The sequence below is a fragment of the Myripristis murdjan genome, chromosome 24, assembly GCF_902150065.1.
Source record: "Myripristis murdjan chromosome 24, fMyrMur1.1, whole genome shotgun sequence".
Lineage (NCBI taxonomy): Eukaryota > Metazoa > Chordata > Actinopteri > Holocentriformes > Holocentridae > Myripristis > Myripristis murdjan.
Genome location: NC_044003.1, coordinates 26,906,515 through 26,927,291, shown reverse-complemented (window position 1 = coordinate 26,927,291; position 20,777 = coordinate 26,906,515). Strand labels below are relative to the sequence as shown.

The 20,777-nt window shown below is 41.9% G+C and overlaps 1 protein-coding gene across 1 annotated transcript in view; it reads left to right on the top strand.

The window, feature by feature from the left end:
- The window catches only part of LOC115355893 (uncharacterized), a 50,820-nt gene that overhangs the window by 10,452 nt on the left and 19,591 nt on the right, over window positions 1-20,777 (top strand). Inside the window, exons 3-4 of the mRNA XM_030046815.1 lie at window positions 15,773-15,839; window positions 17,175-19,285. Of these exons, the coding sequence (XP_029902675.1) occupies window positions 17,294-19,285 (1,992 nt within the window). The 5' untranslated portion in view covers window positions 15,773-15,839; window positions 17,175-17,293. The remainder of the gene's footprint in view (window positions 1-15,772; window positions 15,840-17,174; window positions 19,286-20,777) is intronic.

The window sequence follows — 20,777 nt, the reverse complement described above, 5'->3', positions numbered from 1 at the left end:
GGTTAACTTGCTAGCCACAGTTAGCTAGCTATGTTAGCTAAGCTATTAAGTTTATCATCAACAGTATTTTAGAGTAGGCAATATCCTATTCAGAGTATTGATGTCTCATCTTTATTGAGTGTAGCATTGTAGCTGTTCAGTTAACATTTTAAAGAAAGGTTTATTTGAGTGCAGCTAGTCACTCTGGTAGTGATGTTACTGTAAGTTCTCATTGTAATGATGAAGTTAGACGATGTAGAGCTTAGATTTGAGGCTTATGCATGCATGGTACATCATAATTGAGTGATATTAGATATGCTAAGATATGATTGTAAACCCTATCCTTGTCCTTGTATCCTTTTCATTCTCAGGCACTGTACAACACAACAAACCCCAGGATCCAGCTAAGATGCTGTCCTCACCAACTGTAGGGTTGCCAACTTTCACGCAGAAAAGAAAAAAAAAAGTCTGTCCTAGTTTGCTCAGAGGTTAATACTGAAATGAGGCCATATCACACTTCTTTGGAAAATTACAAAATAAACAGGCTTCAATCACAAAATGTTAACAGTGATAATGCACTGACTGTAACACTGCAATTATTCATTATTCGTTTAAGGGGCTTTCACACAGCACTCGGTTTGGGCCGCACGCTATTAATTATTATTCCCTCCTATTGGATGCACCGAGGTGTTGTCACTGGGTGCTGCGCCCAAGTTAAAATATTTTCAATTTGGGCGCTGGCACCAGCCTCGTGCTGCGCTCAGCCCGGCGCAGACTGGTGCGCCTTTGTCTCCTGGCTCCCGGGTACCTGCTGCTGTTGCTATGGGCAGGCACGGAGTGCACACTCACTGACGTGTGTGAATGAGCTCCGCTCATTGGTCAAACAGCGGGAGAGGGGGCAGACTCTCAAAAATAAGGGACAAAGTACGTCCCTTATTGGTTCAATACGGGACGTGTGTTTTGGTTGCCAAATATGGGATGATTCCGTATTTCAAGGGACGGTTGGCAACCCTAACCAACTGGTCCCAGCCAGACTAGCTGGAGACATTTCGGGTGGGATGCACCAGCTAGGTTCAAGGTTCCATTTCCATTCCCTCTCTCTCCCTGGTGATGTTGCACAGTGGGGCGGACTCTAGCACAGACTGAGCATTTACGTTTTGTCAGTTCTTATTAGGTTGTGTGAGTTTCCACTAGGGTTTGTTCTTTTAAGTGTCTCACTATTGCCCCTTGTGTGTAACAGTGAAGTCAGTTAAACTTTATATTTGTGTCTGACGTCCATCTCTGCTGCACAAACATAAAGAAAAAGGTGAAGCATCATCCAACTTAGCACCCATAAAATTCTGGCGTGGATCTGACATGTCTGCTGCTGTGTATTTGGTCACAGCAAACAATGACTGATCTCCAGTCATTGTTTGGACCAGAATTACACAACCTATAAAACAGATTTTGAACAAACTTGATACAGGTGTGAAGCATTGGCCAACCTAGAAACCCTAAAATGTTGGTGTGGATCCAACCCACACGGCAGGTCCACAGGCCACGCAAAGTTGTCCTATTGCCCTCCATTCATTTGTCTATAAGCTGTCGTAAATGAAGAATCTTGAAAGGTGAATTCTAAGAAATTCCCAAAGTTATCCAAAGGGCAAACAAACTAATTTTGCTTGAGTTACCCTATAGAACATGTTTCTGTATAAAAGTTCACCTTATTTAACCTTTCTGGGTCAACCATTTTTTTGACATTTCACAGAAGTTCACGTGTTAGCTGGTACCCCTAAATCTCAATGGATTTCCACAAAACTTTGCAAAAGTCATTTATACATGAATAAGAACAAAATGCAATGCCAGCCAAATTGATATTTTGGAATTAAAATTTCACCATGTTAATTTGATGCACCCTAATGGGTATGCATACTATTGGGACACACATCATCCCTGAAGTGCTCACCTCCACCACCGTCCGTAGCAGCAAATTTGAATGTTGTTGTCAAAATGCCGGTGCTATTTCATACTGCGCTGTCGTCTGTCATATTTCTGATCTTCTGTCTTCCTGTCACTGCTGCTGTCACTGAGCGAGTTTTGTGCGATATGTGTGTTTTGTTGTCGTCCGTATGTGGGCGTGGCTTGAACACGCAACTCAGTCAATGCAACGTAACATCCGCTGCGCATAGGATTGTGGATTGTGGGTCAGAATGGCCAGAGCAGCATGCTGAAATCCATACTGCGAAATCTTGTAGTAGAACATCCTGGCACTCTTGGCATAATGCATCTGACATACTACACTACTCACAAAAAGTTAGGGATATTTGGCTTTTGGGTGAATTTTATAGAAAATGTAAAAAGTTCACGCTACAGTGATATTACATCATAAAAGTAGGGCATTTAAGTAGAAGCATACACTGGTGATTTCCTCATTTCAAACAATTTCTTGAAACAAAAGCCAACAACTGTGGTGGGTATACCACAACAAAAATGTCAGTGTCAATAACTTGTCATGTGCCCTTGAGCATCAATTACAGCTTGACAACGACGTCTCATGCTGTTCACAAGTCGACTTATTGTCTGCTGAGGCATGGCATCCCACTCTTCTTGAAGGGCGGCCCTCAGGACATTGAGGTTCCGGGGTACAGAGCTCCGAGCCTCTACACGGCGACTCAGCTGATCCCATAGGTTTTCTATGGGATTCAGGTCTGAGAAAGTGCAGGCCACTCCATTTGAGGTACCCCAGTCTCCAGCAGCCATTCCCTAATGATACGACCTCGATGAGCTGGAGCATCAAACACCTGATGTGAATTTTGCCGTTAAACTCCTTGTTAGAGAACAGCAACTTGTGCAAAAAGTACTGAAACATTGAACAGTTGGACATGTGCATTCAAAAGTTTACAGAAGGTCACATTAAGTTCACCTGTAAAGCTTATAATGCATTTTAGCTTCATCCTGAAATTTCACCCGAAAGCCGAATATCCCTAACTTTTTGTGAGTAGTGTATGTATTGGGACATACTAAATCTTTTTTCCCCTACTAAATAGTATGGTAGTATGAGTATTGGAACGCAGGGCTTTTCTTTTCCGGTTCATGTGCGTCAGAACAGATGCTCTGATTGGTTGAGACGCGTTTAAGCAAATCATATGCCAGTATTACCGCCTTCCCCCATTCCCTTCCCATTCCCTTCTCATTCGCTGCACTCAGCTTGGTGCAGGCCGATCACATACACAATGAATCCAAGTTGAAAATTTTTAACTTGGGCACAGGGCCCTGTGACCACACCTTGGTGGGTCCAGTAGGACCAGCTCTCCTTAGCAGAGTGTCAAACTGCTCCCTGCTCAGCCTGAATTAGACCTGGAAGTGGTCATTGTGGAACTGCAGCTCCTGAACAATATTAAACTCCTCCAACTTCTGCCTTACTGTGAGAATTTCATGGAGCCACACTTGCTGCTGCTCATCTTCTCCTCCCTTGACTCAATGAAAGGTACATGGTTCATCTGAAGCTGCTGTATTGTCCGCCAGAGAAAAAGTGCGCCAAAATGGAAAACTACTTGCTAGTGTCTGTTTCGGTCGCGTCGCAACCAGTGCCAAATATGTGCACGATGCGCGCGTGTGCCCTACTCTGCATGCGCATGTGTGCTACTTTGCGCCCATCTGCATCGCACCCGGCGCGGCCCAAACTGCGTGCTTTGTGAAAGCCGCTTAACAGAGAACCTTCACCCCTAAAAATTGAAAATGTGTGTTAATTTTCTCACAGTGGGCACTGCCCACCCTAGGTAATGCCCAGGTGTGTGGGTGTGTGTCTGCTGCTGTTCTCAGAGACTACACTGGCCAACAGATTTTTTGTCAACACTTCAGCCCGTACCATGAAGAAGCTGCATCAGTCAGCACCTTTGCAAAACATTAGTCTGCGGTTCTTGCACTGTAATAGGAATTTTGAAGTTTCCCACTGTTGCCTTTACCACATGGGTGGAAATGAAATCCCCCCACCTGTGCTCTCATGTCCTGTCACTGATGCCTCTACATATACCATGTGCCTCTAATGAGCATCTTGAAGTATTCCAAATAATAGTTCCAATATATTTATAAAGAAAATAATATTACATGTCAACAACAAAGAAAAATGGCCCCTACATCCTCTCTCCATTCACTGTCTGTGTTGCTCAACCATCTCTGATCCTCTCTCTCTCTGTCTCCCATCTCTCCTCATCGCTCTCCACACCTCTGTGGGTCTTCATCTGTTTACTTATTCTTATTAGTGATCTGGTTGTAAACTGACAGGCTGTTTATGTGTTGTTTTGTTCGACCTGTCCAGGCTGTTTGCCGGCCTTCCACCAACTGTGTGCTGAAAACTCCAGACCTCCATGACCTTGAGTGGGGAGGTATGGAAAATGTGTTGTTTTTTATTGCTTTAAACTGCTGGCTTTTTTTTTTTTTTTTCCACAAAGTGCCAGGGTCAGTTTGTTTCATTGCGAACAAAGGAAAACAGAGTTTATGTGGGTTACATGTATTTTAAAGATGGCAGGGTGTATAATATCAGTGAAAGTGGATCCAGTGAACCTGGATCTACATTCTCATTCAAAAAGCGATATTATGAAAATTCATTGGTCAGTGTTAAAACTATGACCACCACTACTTCATATTCTATTTTATCTCCACCAGACACTGGAGACAGTGCCACTAAATCTTAGAGCTAGGACCATCAGTGCAACTTGGAAATATGCCCTCACTTTTCTATCATCATATATCACATGAAACACCAGGACGCAGCCAGAATTTGGCTGTGTAGCTTAGAGAGGTTAGAGTGGAAAGCTACTGCGAGGTTGTTTTCACCAAAACAACATAATGGTGACATTTCTGTGCAGGATGTCCTGTACCTGTGTCTGGGCTGTAAGCCCCCTTGCTTGGTGCTTTGTGACAATGACACAAACTATCCATTAATTTTTTCCATAGAATTGATCAGTCAGACCCTCCTGTGCCACCAGAATCCCTAATTTCTGATTACAGTTCAGAGAAAGAACCAGCATGTGATCTCATGTTGTCTTGGCTCACGCACAGAAATGCCTGACGTAATTTACATGGCTGACATACTGCAAAGGAACAGCAAAAAACTTCGCACATCTATTCCTCGGGCAGGTGCGTCGGAAAAGGACAAACCAGTCCAAAGTAACTGAAGGATAAATTCCCACACACTGGCCAACTTCCAGAATTTTTCAAGCGAAATTTTGCTTGAAAAAGGTCTATGACCGAAACGTCGCAATAAACTCTTTATTCTGGAAGTTGGCCAATGTGCGGGAATTTATCCTGACATACTGCAAAGAAAGGACCACCATGTATTGCAGTGTTTCCCCTCATTCTATTGGCGGGGTGCAGTGCCTCACCAATGGAGCCTACTGCCTTGCCTGAAAGTCACGTTAAATTAATTTAATTTAGTTAATTTTCAAATTTAAAAATTGAATAAGATCGCAACAGAGATACTTTAACATCACGTTTCTATAGCATATGTCTAGACTGCGTTTTTATCAAATAAACTAAATACATTCAGGTTGGTTATTAATCTAATTTATATAATTTCAGTATAGGGCCTAACTGGTCGGAATGCGCTCTGCTGTCTTGTGAGAAGGAGGGCGGGAGTCCGCTCTAATCACACAATAGTCACACACGTGCGCACACATTCACAAGCAGACAGAGACAGGAGAACAGAGGAGACTCACACTTGTACCCTCGTAAGTGACATAAATAATTCATGTCACGTTGGCTCCAGACGCCTGAAAAACAGGCGAAAATATCAGCATTTTGCTCCAAGTCAAATGGATACCCACACAGGCGCTCCAAGCATGAGAGTCGCGGGTACGAGTGACGACCAGAACGAGCTACATTTTGATTCATTGGTGAAGGGTAGCTGGGTGATCATTTCTCCCATTTAACAATACCGATTGGTGTTGTCTTTTATACCGTTAGAAAGCCTGATTTCTCATTGAAAAGAGGACTAATCAGGCTTTCTAACGGTATAAAAGACAACACCAATCGGTATTGTTAAATGGGAGAAATGATCAACTGAAATAATATTGCAGGGGATTTTGTAAAAAAAAAAAATTGATCGTTTCCCACACCATTACCTGTGTCACTCATTCCAGAAATGCAGGATCCTTACAAGTTGTATCTCATTGGAAAGAGGACGAATCCGGCTTTACAACGGTATAAGATACAACACTGTTGGGTATAAATAAAGGGGAGAAATTATAGACTGAAAAAGCAATGCAGAACTTTTTTTGCCTAGTATATTTACTAAAGACACAGAGACAAAACTGCAAAATAAGAAAACACATGAAAACAGACAAATCACAAGCAAACTGAGAAAACATCATCAGTTCCAACCGTACTCTCTGGGCCACCGTAGAAAATTTGTTTTTTATTATTTGCCAGGTGTGTATCAATATGTTGGCTGGACTGTCCATTCTGTATAGAAGAAAAAACTTTTTAGTGGTTTAATTTATGTAATACAATATTGTTTAATTTTTGACTGACTTTTTTCCTCAATTGTTTGTCATTTTTATTTTTCTCAAGGGAATAGGAAATGTGATGGTTTCTGAAAATCCATGAAGCTGTAATGTAAATCTTAATATGTCAGCGACTGAAATAATCATAAAGTTTACACTGAACAGTGTTACCTTGGATTTTCAACTCCTGCTAATGTTTACTGCGATTGCAGTTTCAATATATTTTTTTTTTATAAATTTTTGGTGAAAACATTTCTTTTCTCAGTGTCCTTTGTGTTCACTTGAAGAGTCAACACGGTCCTTTTGTCTGGAACACAACTCAACATAAAGATGTTAGAGCAACTAATGTATCCAGTTTCTTTGTAACACTGATTGTGATCCTAATGCACATTTCAGAATGCACAGAATATTAAGATGGTGCAATTTTTTGATTATTATATAATAGAAATTCAGTCAGTACATACATATCTGATGGTGCCAATAGATAAAAACGCATGAGCACGAGCAAGTCTTGCTCTGATGTTACAGAACTAAAGACCCTAAAATGTCCATCATTGTGGGATAGGGCTGTTTGCCTGTCATAATTTACTGTTATTGTTACTATAAATCTGATCTTACTGGTTTGATTTTAAGGTCATTGAGCTGCTTGAAGTTATTGGGCTGTTGATGCCAGTTACTTTCCTTCACAATCTCCTCCTTTCCTTCACTGCCTCAGAAGCTGATTTGGACGTTGCTAACTCCCCAGACAGAGGGAAAGCAGCCTCAGAGCCAGGAAGATTTTTATCCTGGAAGCACAGGAGCATTTCTATCAGCATGTAGTTTTCATCACTGCAGCCATTACCCAGTGCCAGTGTAGGCTTGATCACACTGATCACATGGGGCCAGTTGTTCAAAAATTGTAATCCAGATTAAAATTGTCCGGTTTTGGAAATCCCGTTTTTTGCTATCCAGGTTCAGGTAATCACTCTAACTTTTATGCTGTTTATTTGAAGCAACATTGCATTGGATCACCCTGATCCAGATACACAGTTTTCAAGGTTACCAAATCTGGATTACTAGTGCTTTAAATGGGACAACATATCACAATGTAGGCTGCCAGCAATGTAAAGAATAACAGGTAGAACAGCCAACGGGGACATTTTAAGTCTTCATTATTTTGAGACAAAACACAAAAATAAATGTACACTTCCATTTATAATTTCCTTTATGACCCCTCACTTGAGCCACAACAAATAAAAAACATATACATTAACAAATACATTGTGCATATTTTGAAAATTTCTTTAAAAAAAAAAAAAAAAAAAAAAAGAAGCTAAATGTCCAGTAATAAACAAAATAATGTTCAGGGTTCTTCTTAACTTGAGGAGAGACCAGCATTTCCAAGCCCTGTTTTTAAGAACTGGATCGGAAGTTTTTCTTTGGTTTGCAGCAGTTTTGTCAGCTTGATTTGTTCCTGTGCCAGGAGTATCTGTGTTTCTGCTCTTTCAGTTTCTTGTTTAATAAGTGATTCATAGGCATCATCATTATTATTTGGCAAAAGATGCTTCAAGCCTCTTTTCTGAGCTCCTGTGACTGCTGGCTAGTTCCAGGTTTTTCTTCAATAACAGGGCTGAGATCCAGAATAAATTTTGTTCGAAATTCTATTTGACAGGTCAATCTTTGATGATTGTTTGTTTTAAATTAATATGCAGTGATGAAAGACAGAAAAACTGAATATATTATCTTTATCATTGAAAACTGCTTGGGGTATTATGTCATGGAGACAAGATATTTTTTATTTCTATTTTCTTTTTACTTTACTGTAAAAACTTGCTTGTTATTGGCTGGATTGCACACTGAGCTTCTACATTGACATATCAGTCAAAATATGAGGACCAGAGGAGAGCCTTTCAATATTTATTCTCTTCTTTAATCAAAGTTGATTGTTTTTTGTTGTACAGATGATGGTGATCATGATTCAACAGCTACAAAGAAATTAGAGCAATAATAAATCACCAACAATGCAAGAATGCATCTATTAGAGTACTTATTTCTTCAGCATATAAAGCAACATGGACTCACTCAGATAATGCATCAGGGTGAACAATCAACAGGGAATTTGCACCTCCACAGCCAGACAGCATGCTTCAACAAACAGCTGCCTGTCAAACAATGTCCGACGGACGGAAACAGACCCCCAAATGACAGTACCGTCATGTATATTGTTGCCCTGGCATCACATATTCAATTCAAATCAATTCAAATTTAATTATGTAGCACCATGTCCGTGTTCGGAAATATAAGTTCAGACTTATTTCCCATAATGTGACCAAGCATGAATGTGTTTACTTAATAAAAATAAACGTAATGAATATCATGTGTTACCACTGTCAGTCTCCGAAATCAACCAAATAAACAATCAATTACTCAATCAAATTTTATTCATGTAGCACAAGTCATACGTCAAATGCAACAAGTGTTGTAGCAGTTCATCTAATTCATTCAGTTTACAATGTTTTAAAATGAATTCAATGTATAATTCTTTAGATTTACCAGAGCTGATGTCCATTCAGCCGTCATGTGGTTTTATTGGGGCAGTATTTCTAGCTATATGCCAATATGAACTGAAATTCTCTTAAGATTTTTCTTAAGAGAGTGTCAGCGTTCATTAGTTGGTTACCAACCATTTTGGACTCTGCCATGTCACTTCTTATAAACGGTTATAAATGCTTAGAAATTACTCTTGGTCCAAATATAAGACTATCCCCTGAAAATCCGTCCTCTCCAGTAAATTGTCTCCAGACCAGCGCATTTCAGTGAATTCAGTACAATCACGTTTGTTTATTCATTTATATTTACTTTATTTACTTTTTATTATTTTTAATTTTTAATTTTGGATTCAACAACAGCAAAGACATGCATCAAGTAAAACAGGAACCGCCATAAAAATAAAGGAAGAACTTGTTTTTTTCTTTTTTTTTGTTGTTGTTGTTTTTTTTAGTCTGTGCGGCAGTTCGGACAGGTAAGAGACTTACAGTCTCTTACCTGTGTGATGACACGGTCCGGGTCATCGTGAGTAGGACTTGTGAGTGAGAGGAGCAGTTTTTCAGTGGCAGGTTATGAAGGAGGCTTGTTTATCCCACAGAAAGTGAGTATAACGGTCTTTCCCATTCAAATCACAGCTGGCTGGTGTCGACATTGTACGTGAACAAGTTTTGTCTTAAAGTATTTTGACAGAGACACAATATTCAGACTTTTGTACACCTCCATGGAGGATTTGAAACAGAGAAGGGAAAGATCTTCATGTCTTGTTCCTTGATCTGGCCAATGCCTATGGATCTGTCCCTCATTCACTACTGTGGACTGCCTTTGAGTTCTTCCAAGTGCCCACAACAATGACAAATCTGGTAAAACACTACTTCCAGGATCTGCAGTTTTGCCTCACAACATCAGGCTTCACCACAACATGGCAACCTCTGGAAGTAGGCATAATGGCATGGGGCACCATCTCCCCCTTGGCCTTTACGATGGCAATGGAGATCACCATCAGAACCTCGAAATGGGTGGTAGGAAGAGCACGACTACCAAGTGGTCAGAAGGTACCACCAATACAAGCCTATATGGATGACTTAACAACACTGACAACAACGGTCCCCTGCACCAACATCACAGGGGCGAGGATGAAGTTAAAGCCCAGTAAGTGCAGAAGCATCTCCATTGTAAAAGGCCAAGTCACAGACCAGAGATTCTATGTTGGCGGAATACCTGTACCAACGGTTTCAGAAATGCCAGTGAAGAGCTTTGGACGATGGTATGATGCAAAGCTCAAAGACATCAAGCAGTTTGAACAACTAAAAATGGACACCATCACTTACATGGATCGCATCAATAAGACCTTGTTGCCAGGAAAACTCAAGTTGTGGTGCTTCCAGTTTGGCATCCTCCCAAGACTGTTGTGGCCTTTAACTGTGTACGAGATCCCCATCACCAAGGTGGAAAAGTTGGAATGGGTGATAAGCACACAGCTGAAACAGTGGCTTGGAGTTCCACGGTGCCTAAGCTCCATCGGACTGTATGGGAATGGCAAATTGGAATTACCAATCGCAGGTCTCGTGGAAGAATTCAAATGCACCAAAGCAAGGCTGGTCATGACCCTTTCTGAATCTGAGGACACAGTCATTCGAACAGCAGCCCCCTGGGTGGCAACGGGAAGGAAGTGGACTCCATCAAAAGCTGTTCAGAGTGCAAAGTCTGCTCTTCACTTCAGAGATGTGGTTGGACAAGTCCAGCATGGGAGAGTGGGTCTCAGGCTCATCCCTAAAGCTCCTCTGTGGCACAAAGCAGCATCAGTGCAGAAGAGACAGCTTGTGGTAGAGGAAGTCAGAAAGCAGGAAGAGGCAGAGCGACATGCCAAAGCTGTTTCCATGGCTAGGCAGGGGAAATGGACCAACTGGGAGTGCCTGGAGAAGAAAAGGCTCAGCTGGCGCGACATCTGGCAGATGGAGGGAGCGCGGCTGAGTTTTACCATCAGAGCCACGTATGACCTGCTACCTTCCCCTGAGAACCTGAAACTGTGGTATGGAGAAGATCCCGCCTGTTCCCTGTGTCGAGCATCTGCATCCCTTAAGCACATTCTGTCAGGGTGCACTACAAGTCTTACCCAAGGGCGCTATACTTGGCGGCATAACCAAGTACTCAGAGAGCTGGCATCAACACTGGAACAGAGACGAACCACCACAAATAACACTATAAAGGAGAACTATTTACAATGGCGCTGAGGTACAGACACAATAGGAAAAAAATAAACAAGAACAAATGCTACATCAATTAAATACTGTAAAATAAACAATGGTAAACATGCAAGTACATTAACAACAAACCAGAACATCTGAACATTGTACTCAAATTGACATTAAACCATTAGCCTACAGCTGATAATATCTATCCTGCTCTGCAGGTGACCCTCCCAGAGACCCATGATAGGGACCATAATCAGACATATATGGTGATTCCCACTGCTCTGGCATACATCCGTCATATGAGTGGGATGTGGCAGGATGTGCTGTCTGTCCACCACCGTCTTGTGCCATTTCTAGCTCCTCCAAAATTTGCAGGAACCTCAGCTTGGCCCTGGTCTTATTCCTGTTGTTGAGTCTATCCATCTGAGGGGCCAAACTCAACAAGAAGTGCTCTGATTCTGATTTCGGCTTTGATGGTTTTGTAATATAGTCGTAATATACATCAGCTTTTCATTCAGAACTGTGTTGGGGCCTCTGCTTTTGCTTCTGCTTCTGCTGCTGGATGCCCTGGGTTGTTGAGGTGTCTGGGGAGGCAGAGCTGCATCCTCCTGCTCCTGTGTCTCCTCTTCCTCTGGGTCCTGCCCTACCTCAGAGGCCTCCAAATTGCCCATGGTGCTAGAAGTAAAATAATTGTAACTGTAAACAACTCTACAAAATAAAAGTAAAATGGCTTTTGTTACTGGCTTAATGAACTCAAGACTGTAAAGGGCTTTTCTCAGAGAACTAACCTCCTGTTTGTCATGTGTGGCACCAGAAATGACATGAGTGAGGCATACTTCCACTCACCCTGGCTTCCTGCCCTGGAGCCACTGGGCAGAAGCTGCTTTTGACGCCACTTGACATAGGTGTCTCTCAGTGAGTTCCACCTTGCCTTGCAATCTGCCACTGTAAATATGAAATAAATAAATAATCAACTATTTACAGAATGGTATTTCTCCTCTTTTTACAGATATATAGCGACAGGAGACTCCATAACCAGCCTGGCATTCAACTACCGATTAGGAGAGATCACTGTTTCCTGTGCAATCAGGGATACCTGTGATGCCGTCAATCGGAGGATGATTGGAGGACACATGCCACAGCCAACTGAGGATGACTGGAGAGGAATAGCGAAGAAGTTCTTCGAGAAGTGGAACTTTCCAAATTGTATCGGTGCAATTGATGGAAAGCACATTTGCATACAGGCACCCTCCAACTCTGGCAGCTTATATTACAATTATAAGACAACCTTTTCTGTTGTCCTGATGGCCCTGGTGGATGCAGAATATTGTTTCAGAGTGGTCCATGTTGGGGACTTTGGTAGGTCCAGTGATGGAGGGGTCTTTGCTGGATCAGTGCTGGGCCGCGGTCTGGAGGCTGGAACACTCAGTGTACCTGGAGATGCTGTCATACCTGCGGCTGAACATCTGGGTAACATGCCCTTCACGGTGGTCGGAGATGCAGCATTCCCTTTGAAGACCCATCTGATGAGGCCCTATCCTGGACGTGACATCTCCCGGGAGAGGCGCATTTTCAACTAAATACCCTTGCGGGCGAGAAATGTTGTAGAAAATGCCTTTGGCATCCTGTCATCCAGGTGGCGGATCTTCCATAGAAGGATCAACCTCCATCCAAAGAAGGTGGATGCCATTGTGCTGACTGCTTGCATTCTGTACAACTTTCTCCTCAAACTGACGGAGAATCAGAGATGGCTGGAAGAGCAGGAAGGGAACCAACTGGAAGATGTGGAGAGGATGGGGGGCAACAGAGGTAGGCAGGGGACATATGCAGTGAGGGAAAAGCTGTGCCAGTATTTCAGCTCACCAGAAGGAAGTGCACCATGGCAAGACCATATGGTGTAATAAATAGGGCTGGGTAAAATATTCACAGCACTGCAATTTTTCCACATTTTGTTATGTTACAGTCTTATTTCCAAAATAGATTGAATGATTGTTTTGAATTGACGCGCTGTTTTGGCCTTTTCTGGCACTTATTGGTTTTATTGTACACTAAATAAATCTTTTATTACAAGTTATCTGACCTTCTTTGTACATTGTGTGATTAGGCATAGGGGACAGATGAGATGTGCTACCATGTTTACTTTTTCATACTAAACTGAATCATACTATACTAATGAAAAAAGACAGACAATGACACAGGAGAGATTAATTATAGATGTCCACAACTGGCACAGTAGGTCAGCAGAGGGAGCTATAATCGCATGGTGTATAGGTTATCATCACAATTTATATACAATTAACCCTCAGAACTCCAAGCCATTTTTTGCTATTCTTTGTCCGTCTCATCTCTCTGTGTATTAATGCATGTACAATCTCAACCCTTTCAAGCACAGTCAAGTAGTATACCTCCTTTTTTTCAGGACAACCTAGACTTTCACAATATGTATGCTGAAATGATGTCACATGAATGTATTTATAGTTATATGATCTTGGATTTATATTGTATAAAACTTTGTGTTAACCTTCCTCATGTGATAACTCCCCTGCTGACCTTCTGTGCCATTTGTGGACGTCTATAATTAAGTGCTGAGACCATAATTCATTACATTTCATTTATTTATTATACATGAAAAAATAAACACAACGTTTTACTTATATGTAAAACTGCCATGACTCATTTAAAAACTGATTTACAGCAAAGTGAAGACAGTAAAATTTTAAAATCATGTGCTGACACCCAGTAACCTTACTGAAACTGGATTTCTCACCTGAAGAGCCAATCTCCAGAGCTACAGCTCGCCGAGCAATCTCTTTTTTGCCATTATCTTTGTAATGACGGGATTGTGGGTCGTATAGTTCAGGACATTTTTCAGTCTCAAAGATCAATCGCTCCTTATCCATTCTTAACGACAGAGGGCAACACGGAGCAAAAAGGAGGGAAAATAAAGGAAAGTGCCACAGAAGCAGAGAAGAAGAGCAGCTACGGAAGCTGGGATGGACATCCGGAAAGGAGAAAATTCTCTTTTTCAGGCGCGTCGATGCTGGAAATATGAGTGGCGTGAAAGGTAGCGGCGCGGGGCATCGACGCCGCCGGCGTGTGGACATACATAGAAAATAATGGTGGCGGCGGTGTGACTCGCGTCGTACGCCGCCGGTGTTTGTGTTGGGCTTGACTCTTACTCCAGTCCAGCAGGTGGCAGTAGAGCGCTCGAAGGTTGTTTTCCAAACATAAAACGAGAAGAAGAAGAAGATGATGATGCTCAAGACCACTGTTTTCCTCTGCTGTACGCTGGGCTACAGTTTGGAGACTGAATTTGCACTCAGTTTGTCTATCGAGAAATTGCCCATGGACTCGTAAATAGGAGCTGTAACTGAGAAGGACAGTTTGGTCGCAGTTTATACACTAGGTATGTTTGAGAGTGAACGGCTATACCGCGTTCTTGCATTCAAATCACACCTGGTCTGGATGTCGGAGTGTTGGTGGTTTACGTGTTGCCATTGTACCTCAGTGGGTTCAAAGTTGTTGTTTTGTCCTCTGCTAACGTTGAGCCAGGCTACGACAAGTTGTAGCATGTAACAGGTTATGAAACAGCGGGCGTGTGTGCAGTGTGTTTGTGTGTAGTGTGTTTTAGTCGTTTTTTTGGTTGCACTCCGTTCAACTTCTGTGGTTTTTCCTCTTCCATCCCGCTGAGCAGCTCCGTGTTGGCACAGTGTGGTGCCCGGGGACAGGGGCCCCCACCCGGCAATCACTTTAACATCTCAGGGCATTTCAGGAACACATGTCTCAGTTTAGTCTTTTACTTATTATAAACAAGTACTGACACTAAAAAGACGTGATTTGGAGGTCGGTGAACACAAGATAGAGCAGCTCCAGAGCCACAAAACAGGTTCTCTCAGTAACAGCTCAGGTTATTGCCTGTGTGTGTGTGTGTGTGTGTGTGTGTGTGTGTGTGTGTGTGTGTGTGTGTCTCTCTCTCTCTCTCTCTCTCTCTCTCTCTCTCTCTCTCTCTCTCTCTCTCTCTCTCTCTCTCTCTCTCTCTCTCTCTCTCTCTCTGTCTGTCTGTCTCGCGCGAACGTGTCTGCTGATCTCAGACGACACTGGCCTACTACACTTTTTTTTTTTTTTTGTGAAGCCCTGCCATGAAGAAGCTGCATCAGTCAGCACCTTTGCAAAACATTAGTTTGCGGTTCTTGCACTGTAATAGGAATTTTGAAGTTTCCCACTGTTGCCTTTACAACATGGGTGGAAATGAAATCCCCCCACCTGTGCTCTCATGTCCTGTCACTGATGCCTCTACATATACCATGTGCCTCTAATGAGCATCCTGAAGTATTCCAAATAATAGTTCCAATATATATCTAAAGAAAATATTATTATATGTCAACAACAAAGGAAAATGGCCCCTACATCCTCTCTCTCCATTCACTGTCTGTGTTGCTCGACCATCTCTGATCCTCTCTCTCTTTCTGTCTCCCATCTCTCCTCATCGCTCTCCACTCCTCTGTGGGTCTTCATCTGTTTACTTATTCTTATTAATGATCTGGTTTGTAAACTGACAGGCTGTTTATGTGTTGTTTTGTTTGACCTATCCAGGCTGTTTTCCTGCCTTCCACCAACTGGGTGCTGAGAGCTCCAGACCTCCATGACCTTGAGTGGGGAGGTATGGAAAATGTGTTTGTTCTTTTATTGCTTTAAACTGCTAGCTATCTTTTTTTTTTTTATTGCAAATTGCAAGGGTCCGTTTGTTTCATGGTGAACAGAGGAAATCAGAGTTACCCCCCTGCATGTTTAGTGTCATTTTTATGCTTAGGTTTATGTGGGTTACATGTATTTTTAACGATGGCAGTATATACAGTACAGGCCAAAAGTTTGGACACACCTTCTCATTCAATGCGTTTTCTTTATTTTCATGACTATTTACATTGTAGATTCTAACTGAAGGAATCAAAACTATGAATGAACACATGTGGAGTTATGTACTTAACAAAAAAAGGTGAAATAACTGAAAACATGTTTTGTATTCTAGTTTCTTCAAAATAGCCACCCTTTGCTCTGATTACTGCTTTGCACACTCTTGGCATTCTCTCGATGTTCTTCTTATGGATGGGGGGGGCATCTTTGAAATTCAGGGGATCATATCTCTTAAAAGTGGGGGGGACACTGACCATTTGACCCCCCTGGGATTTGTGCCTATTTGTGCCTTTTCTTACGATGTCCATTACGATGTCCATTGTAAAATAGCATTAAGCCCAACACACACCGGCGGTGGCTAGACGCGCGTTGACGCGCCGCGCCGCTACCTTTCATGCCACTGTCCTATTTCCAGCGTCGACGCGCCTGAAAAAGCGTATTTTTCTCTTGCGGATGTCCATCCCAGCTTCCGTAGCTGTTCTTCTTCTCTACTTCTGTGGCTCTTTCCTGTATTTTAATAAAACTGTCAGTCAAACAGATCTAGTTTACATTACAAATGAGCGCTCTGCTGATTTGAAGGATATATTGCGGTAAACATGTCCGTTATATGCACCGTTTTTTCCTGGTTTTCCATTTTAAACATAACTGAAACTACCGCACTACTTGATCAATAAGCTACTGCCCATCACTGGATATTACGTTATGGTAGCCTGTCAGACAGTGCTGGTTGAGCTGGTTGATTTGTCTTTTTTCCGTGGTATGTAGTTTTTTTCCCAGTTAACGCCGATTGACGTTCTACAGCGCAACGCTTCCAGTTTGTGTTGGGTGCGTCAGGTGACGCGCGTCACCTGACGCACCGCGACACTACGCTGCCGGTGTGTGTTGGGCTTTAGAGTACTGCCTGTCTCACACTGCAGAAAGTGCTCTGTTCCTTTCTTGAAAAGATAATGCTTATCCTTATTTATTAAACATTTTGATTCATGGTTGAAGGCTAATTGGGTATGAGGGTAGAAATGCAGTTTTTGTGACTTTGAAATGCTATTTGAAATGTGAAAGTACTCAGATTGCTGTTTTTCCATCCTAGACTTCATCACTGGAGGCCATCGGAAAACACGAGACGGTGGGGAGATTTCTACCATGTGATGGACAGCAATGAATTTGAATAATTCTTCAATGTAAATTTCAACGGTGGAAAAAAAGAGGATGGATTTCAGCAAGCTATGGCAGCTGCGTGTCATGTATGCAATGAGATCTTCAACTGATAAAGATCCATTCTATCACTGCAATAAAATAGGACTAGATTTTAATGCAGCATCCGAAAGAAAGCAAAAACTAGATTTACAGTTGTTGACCAATGGGATTGTATGTGAAGTGTATGACTTTGCTAATTTGTTACACAAAAGTAAAAGACAGGTCATCACTGATGTCTTGGAGAACAATTTTGATATTGGACTGGAGAGCAAACAACAGCGAAGTGATTTTCGTTCCAGAACTCTAACTAAATTAAAGCAATTAATGAGAAGACCGTGGAGAGACAAACATGAGCTTTTCAGCCTTCCTGACACGTCATCCATGGCAGGGCATAACCACTGCTCTCTGACTCAAATGTCCAATCAAGAATCTTCAGATATCTACAATGCTGATTGGAGTCTGGAAACTCCTGAACATTACAATGCTGAGAGCATCCCCAGGGAGCTGGACAGACTGTGCGCTGCTGAAACTGAACAAGGAAATGAAGGCACATCTCCACGTGTGGCATCAATAGAAGAATCAAAAGAAGACATTTTCCGCCACTCCTACCCATTCTGTAAAGAAATTGGTCTCAACCTTGGCTATGGATCCAAGCAAACCCTAGACCTGGGTTTGTTGACAAATGGTGTGATGCTAGAAATAGAGCATTTTGCCAGAATGTTGTGTGGATTAAGCAGAGAAATTACTTTTATTGTGTTGGAGCATAATTTTGAACTTGATTTTACAAGTTTGGATGTCAAAGATGAAGCATATAGGAACTTGAACCAACTGACAAAAATTAAAAAGAGTAAGGGAGCAAAGACCAGTCTGCTTGAAAGGAATTTTTTTTCATCTCATGTAAATCCCTCTAAAAGAAAAAGAAAAGAAACATTACTCAATAAAACAGAAAACATTGAAGGTCCTGCACCAAAATATCACCTCAAGGAAGTAATCAAAAGAAGGCAGTCTGACATAAAAAGTAAGCAGACAAAAACCATGGCATTGAATGAGACTGATGTGCCTACCAGTCACACTGCACAGTGGGACCAGGATCTTGGTGATGTCCATTCTTACATGTGTCCACTAGAAGACTCTGACCTGGAGTCAGATGATACTTCAGACTCAGAAAATAATCGTTATCAAGAAAGCATGCAAAATGAAAGTGATGGAGAGTCAGAGATGAGATCTCTGGATGTACAGGAGGAGACTTACCTCAGCCCCACTGACTGCTCATCAGCTCATTTGTCTTTAAACCCAGATCTCAGCCAGGCTTTGGCCACTTGTTCTGATGGAGGACAATCTGAAAGTCAAGGCCAAACACAGACTACAACAAATGTCAAAGACCTTGACGACAGTGACACCATGGAACAGAAGGAAACAGGAGCAGAACAACTGATGTGGAAGCTGCGTACTCATCGTGTGAATGAAATCCTCAGGTCATCAAAGAATTACTTTAGTTTCACAATATGTAAGAGACTTGGCTTAGACTTCAATGTTGGATCTGGAGTTAAACAGAAGCTTGATGCTCAGTCACTGACAAATAGTGTGTTGCTTGAAGTTTGTAAATTTGCTGTAGCAATGAATTCGTCCCAACAAGAATTCATCATGGAGATTCTCGCATACAATTTTGATTTGAGATTCATCAGTGGACAGCATAGGCATGCTTTTGCATGTGAAACTATGCATCGAGTAAGAGAGCTGACACAATGTGAAGATGAGGTCAAATTGTCAAAAGAAGCGTTTGAACTTCCTGTTGATAATCTTAATAAATTAACGACTAATCCTTCGTATCACTACAGCTGTGGTATGAGTGTTAATCCTGAAATAAGCAGTGTTTCTACAATGGAAGTGAATGATGTTGCTCCTGTGCCTCCTACAAATTTTAACGCTGAAACTAAAGCACTTGTTCCAGAGGAGGATGTGGACCTTTATCCGCACTGCATGGAAATCGGTCTGAAGCTGCATGTCAGAAAACACCAAACACACAAGAAACTGGATTTCCACGTCTTGACCAAAGCGGCAATGATTGAAGTGACAAACTTTGCAAAAATGTTATGTGGAACATTTGAGCAGATCATCATTGATGTCCTTGATCACAACTATGATCTTGATTTGCAAAATGGAGAAAGTGACACTGCCAGATACATTCTTGCACAAATTCCTGTTGTGATGGATCATAAGAATCTAACAACATGTATAAAAAACTATCCAAAAAAATATTTCCCACTGCTGATGAGATCAGATGAAGACAGTGAGCCCAAGTCAGATTCAGGTAGCGCTGTTCCTTCACAGACAAAAATCACGGATCATTTAGACAGCTGCACTGAGACCCAGCAGAAATTAAATGAGCAAGAGAAAACTTTGTGGACATTGCGCAACAGGCGCTCTCAAGAAATCCTTTCAGTGCCTCATCTGGAAGACTGTCCACTTTACTCTTTTTCTAGGTGCAAGAAAATTGGCATTGATTTCAATGTTGGATCTGGCCTGAAACAAAATCTTGATCCAAAATTACTGACAAATGCTGTAATCTTGGAAATTACCAATTTTGCAACAGCAGTGCAAAAATCCCAAAAGCATTTCGTCCGAGAGATACTGGAGTACAATTTTGATCTTGGTTTAAAAAGTGACCTTGAACGTCATGCCTTTGCACACCAAACTATGGCAACACTTAAAGTCAATAGCAGACCAAAAAAAATATACTCCATGAAAAATAAGATTTTTAAGCTCCCTGACCTAAGCTGTATTGATTTGTCAGACTATGTAAAACCTGTGTATTGCCCAAAATGTGATCAAGACAGAAATCTTAAACGTCATGGAAAGGATGAATCTCAATCTGATGTCACGCATCATCCAAGTCCACATGCCAAGATGGATACAGCACAAAGACATACCTGGAGTCTGTCCTCAACCCTCCCAAGAACAGAGGGAGCAGGAATGAACCCTTTCCCCCAGTGCAAGAAGATCGGCCTCAGCCTGTGTGTGGATGAGGACCAGCCAAGGGAGAAACTTGGGTTGCATTTGTTGACACATGGGGTTTCGAGAGAAGTGGCCTCTTTTGCACAGAAATTGTCTGGATTCAGAGGGCAAATTGTCAATGATATCCTTGAACACAATTTCAATCTTTGCATACACATTAGAGAGAGCAATCCTTACTTCCAGTTCTTAAATAACATTAAAAAACCGCATCAAGGATTTGATTGGTTGAGTGAGGTTGTCTCATTTTGCACAAGCAAAAGAAAACCCTCTGAAATTTGGAAACATGCTTGTTTTACGGAGAAATGTCAGGAATGGAAGAAAAAAACAGAAGAACGACAGTTGGCTCTGCAACGAAAGAAGAAGAGTTCCTCTTTGAGAAAAGCAAAGTTGAGTATCAGAGCAACAAAGAAACATCAAGACAGTGATGGAAACTTCTTTCCTCTGTGCAAGAAAATTGGTCTGGACCTTGATGTGGAATCCA